The sequence below is a fragment of the Ascaphus truei genome, chromosome 3 (assembly GCF_040206685.1).
Source record: "Ascaphus truei isolate aAscTru1 chromosome 3, aAscTru1.hap1, whole genome shotgun sequence".
In the NCBI taxonomy this organism is placed as follows: domain Eukaryota; kingdom Metazoa; phylum Chordata; class Amphibia; order Anura; family Ascaphidae; genus Ascaphus; species Ascaphus truei.
Genome location: NC_134485.1, coordinates 377653781 through 377667309, shown reverse-complemented (window position 1 = coordinate 377667309; position 13529 = coordinate 377653781). Strand labels below are relative to the sequence as shown.

Here is a 13529-nt window from a genome sequence, read left to right as displayed (position 1 = left end):
CATTTAATTCCCCTCTGCATCAAAATGCAGAGACATATACCGTTTTTCATTCAAATAAATAAACGAATAAACGTTTAACTGCCAAACAGACCGGCTCTAAAGATCCTAAATAGTGAATAGTAAGGCATCCCACATTTGCTGTGTACAAAACTGGCCGACAACTCCAGGATTCCTCTACATTAGAATCACATAATTTCGCACCTCTGTACTGAACGCCCTGAACAAAAATGGCCGACCACAGATCCACGTTTACGTGACGTGTCTGTGCGCTATACCAACACAAGATTTATGCGGAGTGACGTAGCAACCATCGCCCGGGAAGTGTGCTGCCTGGCGCCGGAAGTTGGTGTGCGACGGGTGAGCGCGTGGAGTGTTTTGTCCGGTGTTTCTTCGCGCTCACGGTGTCCCTGTCCGGAGTGCGAGCTGGATAAAATGGCGGTCGAGTCTCGGGTGACTCAGGAGGAGATCAAAAAGGAGCCGGAGAAGCCTATCGACCGGGAGAAGGTAACGGAGATGAGAGCAGAGAAGGTGGCATTTGCTTCCGGAGAAGAGCAGGCCCAGGGGTTTATTTACTATATATACGGCGGGGTGGGGGTGATGGTGCAGGCTGGCGTAAAACCAAGTGGTAAAGAAATAATGACCTGAGTCATAGGGGGGACACGGAAGCTGATTGTGATGGTGAGTAGAGGGGATTGCCACTTACATCTCCTTCAGTGCCAGAAGCAACAGTACTGTATGAGCAGTTTTATCTATGTATAACATGTTACCCGGGCGTAATACATTGAGTTACCTCTAGTTCGTTTCACTATCCTATGGATATGCATTGTGTGTACAGTAATCATAAGACTGCAAATAGCCTCCTTCAAATATACAGCCGCTTTTACAGTGACACTATTACACAGTGACACTATTACACAGTGACTTTATTATTCAGTAAAAATGTACTTATCGAATGATCATGGTTACATTGTTTCTCATTCATTGGGTCAACATGAAAACAAATGGGGGGGGGGAGCGGGAAATATAAACTTGTAATGGAAATGTTAAAAATACGCAAACCCCGTGTACTCTCCTGTCTTTTTACCATTGTCTGACATTTTGTATTGAGCAGCCCCACATTTTTTTTTTTTACATTCTGTATTTGCATTCTCATTTGCTCATTCTACAAATTTAATTTGCAGAAAATGTGCCTCCCAGGGAAATAAAATGGCTGCCACTACACCTAGACATTTTTATAGCAGGGCTGGTGCAATGGTAAATGTGGAATGCCATTGCATTAATATACATGTGAAAAAATGAACAAGAAATATGTTGGCACACTGTAAACTGTCCATTAATATTATCATCTGCTTTAACCCTTTCATTGCCTGATGGGATGTAAACACATTGCGCATGTGATGCACCGTCCATGTATTCAGAATATACCTGTGTTAACATTGAACTTGAACTGCAGGAGCAATATTAACCCATGCTGCCGTGTTTTGCTGGTCCCTCTGACAGCAGAGGAGTGATACGTTTCTATTTTTCGTGAAATGTGTACCAAATACTGATACACTGCTTGTTGGTGATATACCAGTACATAGCAGAATTAAAGCTCTTGGCCATGTCAGGAGTGGGTTACTGTATAGCAGGGGTGCGCAAGCCTTTTTGCCCTGCGCCCCCCTGTCTGCTCTCCCCAGCTGCTCGCTCCCCCCCATACCTAGTCTGAAGCATCAAATGACGCACTGGGGTCATGTCACGTGACCCATGAGCCATTTTACGCCGTGTTGCCATGGCGACGCGTCACTCAAGCCGACCGAGTCACGGTAAGGGAAATTAGAGAGGCCTCGCGTGGTCCCCCGGCATTTTATTTAAATGCCTTGGGGGAAAAGTGCAAGGCCTCTGCAACCGTCGCACCCCCCAGTTTGTGCACCCTGCTGTATGGTATTGTTGCAGTGGGCTCCCTACTGATATTCTAGTTCTTGGGGGATTTAAACTACAATTGGCTCGACCCTAAAAACCACAAAATCCAGATACAACTCAAGTCACTAAACCTAACGCAACTAATTTCTCAACCCACACGGACAAACCTGAAATCTTACAACCACTCCTTGCTATACTGGATTTGAGGAGAGAATACAATCAGTGACCATACAATAGTGTACTGTGTAAGGAAAAGTAAACCACCCCAATCAAGCCCTATAGTTCTCACTAGAATATCCCACAAGGTCCAAGAAAGATGACTGGGATCGACGCCTATTACAGAAAGGAATGTAAATGAATCTGGAGGTTACAAACCCAGAACCCTTTAGGCCTAAATGAATGCTATCTATATTAATCCTTTCTTTAATTTGTAGACACACAAATAATTATGTTTTATTTGTGGCTTTGGAGGAGACCTGTATGTGTATATATACATATATATTTATGTTGGTATTTTATATTGGCATAGACACCTTATTGTATAGTACCACATTCACTAGACATAATTATATTAACTTCCTTTAGAGGATCGGTTACTAATTTAACACTTTATCACTTATGTTTATTATCACTTAGAGGTTACACTAATAGTATACTTGTGGCACCATTATAGTTCTTAGATCCTTCTTAATATTTTTCTCATTTATGGGGATCTATGTATATAGATTTAATATTCACTATGATCTGTATTTACCTTATGGGCAGATCACACATGGGCTCACATTCCTACACAAGAACACATTAAGATAGTTTGTATCTTAATTTCATTGACCTGTATTGCTCTTAGGGGTAGATCTCTTAGATAAGCACAACTACATTATGTAATCACCAGTGACTGTTGTTATATACTAATATTACCTTTTTATCTTGTACATTATTATTTTTTTATACATTACTACACGTATGTGTATTGTTATTAGTGTACATAAGCACCTTAGTATCACTTATTATAATATTTTTTTGTGCCTCCTGATTGCCACTTACATGATTATGTATGTGTCCATTTATATATTGGCTTCTGGGTTTATATGTGGTCAATTCTATTTGATATAACATTCTTATATATATATATATATATACCGTTTTCTGTTTTTTTTTTTTGTTTTTTTTAATTAGTTTTGGTGCTATTTTTATGTATATACAGCCATCTGAACCTACAAATAAATTCTCATCGGTCCCTGTCGCGTCACTATACATGGGCTAGTTTTCAGCTGGGACATGACCACCGCCTTTAAAGCCACATAGTGCAAGTAGGACAATTTGTAATGTCCACATGGAGGAGCTGAGACTCCATTCTTTGAAAATGTGTAATCTTTTGAAGCTGTTGAGGTTCATCTAGGGCAGATGTTCTCTAACTAATCCCTTGGATACCTGTGGTTTCCAAAGCCTTTCACAACTCTTCATGCAGCTGTCTTCTGCAGTCTGCATTTTTCATCACCACTAAAGGTAATTTTGAGGTACTGGTACAGATTTTTTTTTTAAAATGTTATACCAGCCTGGCAAAGAAAATTAATTCTCCAGTCCCTGCCTAATTTTTCTAGGGTTATATAATATAACTTGTCATGTCCACAAGTTGGTCACGTTGTAAAACAACTTAAATTGTCCAGGCCCTCCTGCCTTTTTGCAAGCTCAGAGCGCCTAACAATTACAGTAGAGCGATATACATAACATTTTATAGAGATGCTGTCCCTATTACACATATACAGAAATCATTTGAACAGCAAAGTTTAATTATGGGGTCTCTCCAAAACATTGTTTATAAGCAGCCTCCGTGTAGCTTTTGTGATTTACCTGACCTACATCCCCCTAATAGAGTAATGTGTAATAAGTACTTTCATTTGCTATTTATATAAATGACGTATTTGTGTTTATTTTTTTACTAGACCTGTCCCCTTCTGTTGAGGGTGTTCACTACAAACAATGGAAGACATCACCGAATGGATGAATTTTCTAGAGGAAATGTGCCATCCAGTGAGCTGCAGATCTATACATGGTGAGCTACACCAAGTAATAGTCAAGCAAGAACAGGACTGTTATTCTCTGGGCGTGTGTGCGTAATTGTATTTATGTAGCACGAACAATTTACATATTACTTTACAAAGTTATAGCAGGGCAAATAAATAGGACGCCATATTGGTAAAGACAAAAGAACAATGCTCTAATTGCTCTCAATACCGTTGTGAATATGAAATTGTTTAAAATTAAAACAAACTTTAATAACTAAAGTAAATATGAGAACTCGTGAAAAAAAAGGACAAAATAGCAGCAACTACTAATATTATAAACCTAGTGTTGGCAGCAAGTAATAAAATAATAGTAATTGCAATAGCCACTATTAGTGAGGTAGTATACAGACTATTGCAAAGGAGAGATTAGCCTCTTATTATATTGCAAACGCTCAGTGGGTTTGTTGGGGAGGGATCAAGCTGAGCTCTGTAAAATAATAGTATCTAGCTCAGTGGGTAAAAAAGTTACCACAGAAAGCTACCTCCAAAGTCTGACTCAGTGGATACTTCGGCCGAGATTATAGTGGCCGCGCGCGCGGTTGAGCTCATGACATAACGTGCACATGTTGCTCGCGTGAAACCTGCACGGAGTTCTGAGGCAGATGGGTGGCCATGACATCACGTGAGCGGTTTGCCCTCATTGACTGAACCGCGCACGTGACCCGGCCATTGCGCTTCTTCTCGACTTAAGCGGGCATGCTTCACCAGTCACGTGCTCTATGGGCGGCCTCATAGAGAAGAGGTCTGTTGTTGGCACCATTGCTGCCACTATAATCGAAGCCTTAGTAATTCTGTTGACAGTGTTCTCTTAGCTGCCTCCATTTTTAACTCCACGGTAGTCAGGAAGGAACATACTAAACTGTCATTCTGAATATCTCTTCCAAACAAGGGCGATATGGCAATTATCAGCGTCGTACAACCATGGCAATGCAGAGACTAAACATCTGTCTGCCACTGTTCGTCACCATTGTAGAAGCGTCGTCTGACATCATTAGTCAGACGCCGTCTAGGCAAGCAGCAACTCGCAAGGAAGTCGGTGTCTCCGATACAAATGGAGCACCATTCGTTTTAACTGAGAAAGGGGAGTTACTATCAATAGTGGCATTGATACGCTACAGATTGGGGATATATTAATCTCTTTATACTCTTGCTCTTTACTTATCTTTTGCTGTCTTTCCTCCCTTACTACTGCAATGGAGTTGTAAATAGAGGCAGCGAAGAGAACAGTAAACAGAATTACCAAGTATCCACTTGCAGATTTTGAAGGTAGTTTTCTGTGGTTAAACAGTAACTTATTTTTTTTTACCAATAGAGCTGGATACTATTATTTTACAGAGCTCCGCTTCAACAGACCCACTGAGCGTTTGCTATATCATAAGAGGCTAATATCTCCTTTGCAATAGTTTGTATACTACCTCACTAATAGTGGCTACTGCAGATTACTATTTTATTTGCTGCCAACACTAGGTTGATGATATCAGTAGTTGTGGCTAACACCAGGCTTTTATTTTGTCCTTTGTTCTTTCTTCTGTGTTTCATAAGTTCTCACATTTATTTTAAGTTATTCCATTTTGTTTTAATTTATAAACATAATTTCATATTCACAATAGAGTATTGAGTGCAATTAGAGCAGTGATCTTGTTTTGTATGCATGTACACATACATGCATACATACGTATATTTACCAATTGAACTATGGAATACCAGCGTTGTATTATATAGGTTCCATACTTTTGTATTTCGGAAGAGGGCATGGTAAGGCAAATACTTATTATTTGTCTGCTTTTCAAAATGTGGTATACAGGCATACCAGACAATTTGAGAGAAATGCTGCACACCTCAAAATAGAAAAATAATACAGTTACCGGTGCTCCAGTGTTTGCACGAAAGCCTGCAATCAGTTCTGAACAGATGAACAAAGGAACATAGGGCACAACGGGTTTAGCAAATCAAACTCATTTATTGAGCCAACACGACGTTTCGACCATAATGGTCTTTATCAAGTGACAATGGCATGTCATTGTCACTTGATAAAGACCATTATGGTCGAAACGTCGTGTTGGCTCAATAAATGAGTTTGATTTGCTAAATCCGTTGTGCCCTATGTTCCTTTGTTCATGTATACTGTAGTTCTAATCCAAGTTGAATGTTCACTTTTTTTTTTTTTTTAGGATGGATGCTACATTGAAGGAGCTGACAAGCTTAGTTAAAGAAGTATACCCAGAAGCTCGTAAAAAAGGGACTCACTTCAACTTTGCTATTGTTTATCCAGACCCCAAACGACCAAATTACAGGTATTTGAATCATTATTTTTTAATAAGTGTTTCCCCAACTGTTGTAATCTTATCTATCTTGTGGTGCAATCGCCAAATAAATTCTTAAATATACTTTGGTTTTGCAATAGTTTAACATTTTCAGTGAAAACAAACCTTTTCAATACTGGAACGTGCCCTGGACATGGTCACCTTAGTTGACTTCTAGTGTAGCAATTTTAAATGGTCGCGGCCTGCCCCTGATAGGGATGGAAGAGGGATTCCTTCTGTTCCAAATCAGGCCAATACTGTTGGCATCCATGTTGTAGAAACAGCACAAGCGCTCAATGCTGGTTGAGACGCAGCTGTATTGTGATATGCGTCATCAAACTACTGTATTCAGACACTATTTTTTTATTCTAGGGAAACTTTGTTCCTTATTTTCTCCACAACTCCACGAAGGGAAAAATAGGAAACCTTGATATATTTGTGAATTATGTAATACTGCAGTTTCAAAGGAGTTAAACTTCTCCGTTTGAAGCGCATGGTGGGTTGTCACAGTTAATAATAATTTGTAAAGCGCCAACATATTCCGCAGTGAGGGTACAATGGGGGTATAGTTATGTATATTACATAAACGGTTACATACAAATGAGAGATATGCACAAACATATACAGAAGGTAATGAGGGCCCTGCTCGGGAGCTTATAATTTAGAGGGAATCAGGGACAATGCTGAAACAAGAAGGTAAAGTGGCTGTTCATTGTAGGATGGAGTGCATCTTGGGTTGGAGTATGATCCAGCCTGACCGCTGATTTCATGTTTGGGGGTTGGGCTCTTGCATAGGGTGGAGATTGGTTGGAGGGGGAGTTGGGTGTATTGTATGTCTTTATTTATATAGCGCCATTAATGTACATAGCGCTTCACAGTAGTAATACATGTGGTAATCAAATAATTAACAGATAATATAAATAACAGGTCATGGGAATAAGTGCTTCAGACATAAAAGTAACATTAATGATGAGGTGTCCCTGCCCCGAGGAGCTTAGTCTAATTGTTAGGTAGGGAGGACGTACAGAGACCGTAGGAGGGAGTTCTGGTAAGTGCGTCTGCAGGGGGCCAAGCTTTATGTATCATGTGTTCAGAATATCCTCAGTGCTATTCATATGCTTCTTTAAGCAAGTGTCTCTTAAGGTGGGTCTTAAAGGTGGATAGAGCGGGTGCTAGTCGGGTACTGAGGGGAAGGGCATTCCAGAGGTGTTGGGCAGTCAGTGAAAAAGGTTTAAGGCGGGAGAGGGCTTTAGATACAAAGGGGGTAGAAAGAAGACTTCCTTGAGAAGAACGCAAGAGTCTGGATGGTGCATAATGAGAAATTAGGGCTGAGATGTAAGGAGGGGCAGAAGAGTGTAAAGCTTTAAAAGTGAGGAGAAGAATGGAGTGTGAGATGCGGGATTTGATTGGAAGCCAGGAGAGGGATTTCATGAGGGGTGATGCTGAGACAGATCTAGGAAAGAGTAGCGTGACTGGCAGCAGCGTTTAGGATAAATTGTAGGGGAGACAGGTGAGAGGCATGAAGGCCGGACAGCAGGAGGTTACAGTAATCAAGACGGGAGAGAATGAGGGCCTGAGTCAGAGTTTTAGCAGTCGAGCAACAGAGGAAAGGGCGTATCTTTTTTATATTGCGGAGGAAAAAGCGGCAGGTTTTGAATGTGAGAGGCGAATATGAGAGAGGAGTCGAGTGTGACCCCGCAGTCAGCGTGCTTGGGCTACTGGGTGAATGATTGTAGTTCCAACAGTAATGTGGAAGGAGGTAGTAGGGCCAGGTTTGGGAGGAAGTATGAGGAGCTCTGTTTTAGCCATGTTGAGTTTAAGGCGATGGAGGGCCATCCAGGATGGTATAGCAGAGAGACATTCAGAAACTTTGGTTTGTACAGCAGGTGTAAGGTCAGGTGTTGAAAAGTATATTTGTGTGTCGTCAGCATAGAGGTGATAATTAAACCCAAAAGATGTTATTAGGTCACCTAGAGAGTGTGTACAGAGAAAAGAGAAGAGGTCCCAGGACAGAGCCCTGGGGTACCCCCACAGAGAGATCAATGGAGGAGGTGTTAGCAGAAGAGACACTGAAAGTACGATGGGAGAGGTAGGATGAGATCCAGGATAGAGCTTTGTTCCGAATACCAAGAGTATGGAGAATGTGAAGGAGAAGAGGGTGGTCCACGGCGTCAAATGCTGCAGAGAGGTCGAGTAATATGAGCAGAGTGTAATGACCTCTGTCTTTGGCAGCATGGAGGTCGTCAGTTATTTTAGTGAGGGCTGTTTCCGTGGAATGAGCAGTGCAGAAGCCAGATTGTAGAGGGTCTAGGAGAGAATAGGTGTTGAGAAAATGGAGCAAGCGAGAGAATACAAGACGTTCAAGGAGTTTAGAGGCAAAAGGCAGGAGGCAGACAGGTCGATAGTTAGAAAGACAGGTAGGGTCAAGCTTGCTGTTTTTTAGTAATGGTATGACTGTTGCATGTTTGAAGGAGGATGGAAAGGTTCCAGAGCAGAGGGAGGAGTTACAAATGTGTTTTAGCGTAGGGATTATAGTAGGAGCAAGAGGTTTTAGGAGATGGGAGGGAATGGGGTCAAGAGGGCAAGTGGTAGAGGGAGAAGAGGCGATCAACAGCGACACATCCTCCTCTGAGACAGTGGAAAAAGAGTCAAGGAAGGCAGGAGGAGAGTTAGGAAGAGGTGTAGGATGGGAGGAAGAAACAGAGGGGATGTTCTGCCGTATAGATTTCACCTTTTCCTTAAAATAGTCAGCAAAGTCCTGAGTGGAGATGGAGGAAGGAGAGGCAGCTGAGAGTGGTTTGAGTAGAGTATCAAAGACAGAGAACAGTCGGCGTGGGTTAGACTTGTGCATGTTGATTAGAGACGAAAAGTAGGCTTGTTTAGCTTGCGAGAGGGCAGAGTTGAAACAGGATAGCATAAATTTGTAGTGAAGGAAGTCTGCGAGAGTATGAGATTTCCTCCAGAGGCGTTCAGAGGAACGAGTGAAGGAATGCAGCATGCGCGTGTGGGAATTTAGCCAGGGTCTAGGGTTAGAAGGGCGAGTGCGGCAGAGAGAAAGTGGGGCATGTAGATCAAGAGAGGACAAGGCAGAGTTGTAGTTCCTGACCAGGTTGTCAGGGTCTGTAGCAGAGCTGAGGGAGGAGCGTAAAGTGGACTCAGTCGGGTAAGTGAATAGAGCGCAGGTTTCTGCAGAGCTGGGGGGTAGGTGGAGGTGGAGAAGGGGAGAAGCGAGATAGAGAGAATGCGATGAGGTGATGGTCAGAGAGAGGAAAAAGGGAAATGGAGAAATCAGAGAGAGAAGTTTTTAGTGAAAACCAGGTCTAAGCAGTGGCCATCCTTGTGGGTGCTGGCTGCAGTCCACTGTTGACGGCCAAAAGAAGAGGTTAGAGAAAGAAAGCGGGAGGCCCAAGGGAGAGAGCGGTCATCAATGTGGCAATTGAAGTCCCCAAGGAGAAGAACAGGGGAGTCTGAGGAGAGGAAGAAAGGGAGCCAGGATTCAAAGTGAGAGAGAAAGGAAGAAGGGGGATGAGTAGAGGTAGGTGGGCGATAGGTGACCGCCACATGGACAGGGAGAGGAGAGAAAATCTGGACAGTGTGAGCCTCAAAGGAGGGAAAAACAAGAGATGGATGAATAGGAAGGGTTCGGTGGAGGTATGGAGGATAGACATCCTTGAAAAGGTGAGGTTTTTTTCAATATTTTAAAGCTAGGTGGAGAATCTGATGGCACTTGGTGGGGGATGCCAGAGAGAAGTGAGATGAGGTATTAATGTAGGAGGAGAGGCGGATGTTATCAGCAGAACATAAGGAGTGTTTAGGCATGTATTTGGGGATAAGGGCTGAGATATAAGGGGAGCAGCACTATTGAGAGCTTTATAAGTCAGCTAGGGTTTTACATTTCATTCTAGTGCATATGGGAAGGCATTGTAGGGATATGCGTGGTGGAGCGGTGAGTGAGATGAGTCTAGTAGCAGCATTTTGGATGGATTGGAGTTAAGATAGGCAGGCAAGGGAAATTACAACTAGAAGGTTGCAGGGGGACAAGATGTATGTGAATTAGGATTATAGTTGCATCATGGGAGAGGAGTATCTTGGTGATATTGAAAAGGTGGAGATTGTAGGACTTCGTGAGGGACTGGATGTGAGGAATGAAGGAGAGATTAGAGTCAAAGATAAGTCCTAGGCAGTGGGCTTGAGGTGTTGATGAGATTGTGGTGTTAGACAGTGAGGGAGAGTTGGCGGATAAGTGGAAGGGGGGAAAGTATATTCGTTCTGTTTTGGACATGTTGAGTTAAGGTAACGGTGGACATCCAGGACGAGATTGTAGAGAGACAGTTTGTGAGGGGAAGAGGGCAAGGAACAAGATAAATGTGGGTGTCATTGGCATAGAGATGAAACTGTAAGTCAAAATATTGTATTCACCAATTGAGGAGGTGTAGAGTGAGAAGAGGAGGGCCAAGGACGGCCTTTTAGGGAACACAACTGAAAGAGGGAGTGAAAATGAGACACCAGAGAACGAAGTACCGGTTAGAAATGTAGGACGTGAACCGGTAGGGGGCTGTGTCACGGAGGCCAATGGAGTGGCAAATATTCAGAAGGGGGTCATCAACAGTGTTGAAGGCAGCAGAGATGCAGGAGAATTAGGCCTCGGACATAGTGCAGGAGCGCGTGCCGTCATGTGCACCCATACTTGCCGAGATGTGTCCTGCAGGGTTGTGTAATGAGGGGCGCGCCTGTGGTGTCACGTGAGCGGTTCATCCTTATTGGGTGAACCATGTACATGATCCGGCTGTCGCGTGGCAAAATCAAACTTGTTTCATTTCAGCCGCACCGGTCGGGTTCACTGGCCTTGCAGCCAGCGACGTCATCTAAACTTTAAATGTCACTTTAGCAATGGAGACGGGTGACGTCATTGGTCGCGTCGCCGGCACTATAAATGCGGCTTTAGGAGGGAGAAGTGACCTTTTAGATTTAGCTGTGAGTAGGTAATTGGCCACTTGTGTTCGTGCTGTCCTCAGGAGTGTAGAGAATGGAAACCAGATTGCAGGGAGTTAAGAGAGAGTAATTCATGTGGTTGTATACAAGTCACTTGGAGCAAAGAGATGGCAGTAGTTAGAGGGAGGCTGGGTTCAAGAGTTTCTGAAGAATGGGCGTGATCCGTGCATGTTTGAAAGAAGATGGGAATGTGCCGGAGGTGAGAGGTTAAAAAGGTGAGTTGGGTGTGGCTTGGTGTGCCAGAGTGATTGTGAGGTAATAGGATCATGGGGGCAGGATGTTGGGCGATTTGATTGAGGACGAGGTCTCCACGCTCCTTGTCACGGGAAAATTAGCTGAGCGTGGATTTAGGTGTGCAAGGTGAAGTAGGTGTTGCATGTGGAGCTGGACATTGAGATGTCATGTGTGATTTGATTTTAATCTTGTCTGTGAAGTAAATGGTGAGGTCTCAGGCCATGGGGGTTGTAGGGGGGTACAGGTGTTGGCTGGAAAAGGGAGTAAAGGGGGTGAATAGGCATTGGTTTAGAGGACAGAGATTTGTATGAGTGAAGAAAAGTAGGTTTCCTTGGTAAGGAGGTAAGGCAGTGTTTTATAGAATGAGTGAATTTAGCAGAGGAAGTCTGCTTTAGTGTGATATCCTCCAGTAGCGTAATCACTTTGAGGTAGCGGGTGACATGTGTGCCACTGTTGTGGCTTGGATTGTCTGGGGCAACGTGTTGTGACAGGAACTGTGTCGTTTAAGGCTGATGCATGTACTGTTGTATAGAGAGGTTGCTAGTTTGGGGCAGGAAAGGGGAGAGATGGCATGTTGTGTAAATGTTGAAATATTTTATTTATTACTGTTTTACCAGGAAGTAATACATTGAGTTACCTCTTGTTTTCAAGTATGTCCTGGGAACAGAGTTCTAACAATACATGGTTACATTAAATGAACAGGGTTATAGTCAATTCACAGACATTTCATGGACAGTTACAGTTGGAAAATTGGGTGCAGGGGATAAAAGGTTGGAGCGTTTCAGATTGTAATACAGCAATTTTAACATCAGCAAACGGCTCACACCCTTTGTCTGCGCCAAAGGCTGTCCGCATTTGGGGCAACACAAATGTAGACTGAAGGGGTTTAGATCGAATGCAGCTGTGGAGGGAGTCCTTTCTGTATGGGTATTGTGGTGGGTGCATAGGGTGAGAGTGAGGTGATCAGAGAAGCAGAACGGTGTGTTGTGAGTTAGAGGCGGAGCAGAATCTGGAGAAAATCAGGTCATGAGTGGCCATTGCTGTAAGTAGTAGAGGTGGTCGACTAGGAGACTGTAGGAGGAGGTTGATGAGATGGGCAGTTTAACTGGTTGTTTTCACAGTCCCCTGTGGAAATATAAATTTCATGTTCTTGTATGTAAATTGTGACATGCCCAATTTATTCAAGTTAATATCATTAACTATTTCTTTGTTTTATGTTTAGAGTAAAGGAGATCGGCAGTACTGTTTCGGGGAGGAAGGGAACAGAAGATCCTATGACGCTACAGTCGCAGAAGTTCCAGATTGGCGATTATCTGGACATAGCAATAACCGCTCCAAACAGAGCGCCACCAATTTCAGGACGCATGAGACCGTACTGACAGCTGTTTGTGGAACTTTTTTTATATGGATTTTTTTTTAAGTGCTAGTCTCAAGCTCTTAATATTGTTTAATTTTGCAGTTTGTGTGTAAAATATCAAACTGTTTTTCTTTTAAGTTCATGTAATGCATAAATTTTAATTGATAAAGTGTTTCTTATGAACAGTTGCTGAAATCTCTCTATGTGTGTATCTCCCACAAATTTGTGTTAACATTTGTTTAGGGCTCTATGCAAGTTGTTTACTTTGAGGTTGTGTTTTTAATGCAGGAATTTGTCCACTTTTAATATTCCATCATAGACATGATTCATTGACAAAGTTTTGTAAAGTATTGCTATAATTAAGTATTAAGACACGAATGGTGATATATAGATTATGTATTTATTGTGCCTCAGTCCCAATTCCAGCCCCTTAAAACGTGCCTATCCCACAATTGGCATCTATAAGAATCTTTCTCCCTACCAACATCAAATTTGGACTGTTCCTTGTAAAAAGCATAATGTCAACCTAACAATGTCACTGGCACCAGCTGTTACCTTGGCAAACAGTCTTAGGCACATTTTCTGGTGAGTAAAATGGTCTGCTACTCCAGAAATCCAGTAAAGCTTGTTCTCTGTTCATGGCGTAGCAACAGTTTTCACATGTTTCTCACTAAT

The 13529-nt window shown here is 42.6% G+C and overlaps 1 protein-coding gene across 2 annotated transcripts; it reads left to right on the top strand.

The window, feature by feature from the left end:
- The first annotated feature begins 295 nt into the window (after positions 1-295).
- SAP18 (Sin3A associated protein 18) lies at positions 296-13042 on the top strand. Of its 2 annotated transcripts, none has more exons than XM_075592273.1 (4): positions 296-504; positions 3846-3955; positions 6140-6262; positions 12720-13042. In XM_075592273.1, exons 1-4 carry the CDS (start codon positions 433-435, stop codon positions 12874-12876), a joined length of 462 nt encoding a protein of 153 aa, XP_075448388.1. In that variant the 5' UTR covers positions 296-432; the 3' UTR covers positions 12877-13042. The 2 variants fall into 2 exon arrangements, with proteins under 2 accessions (XP_075448388.1, XP_075448390.1); XM_075592275.1 differs by lacking the exon at positions 296-504 and adding an exon at positions 569-678.
- Positions 13043-13529: the final 487 nt, after the last annotated feature.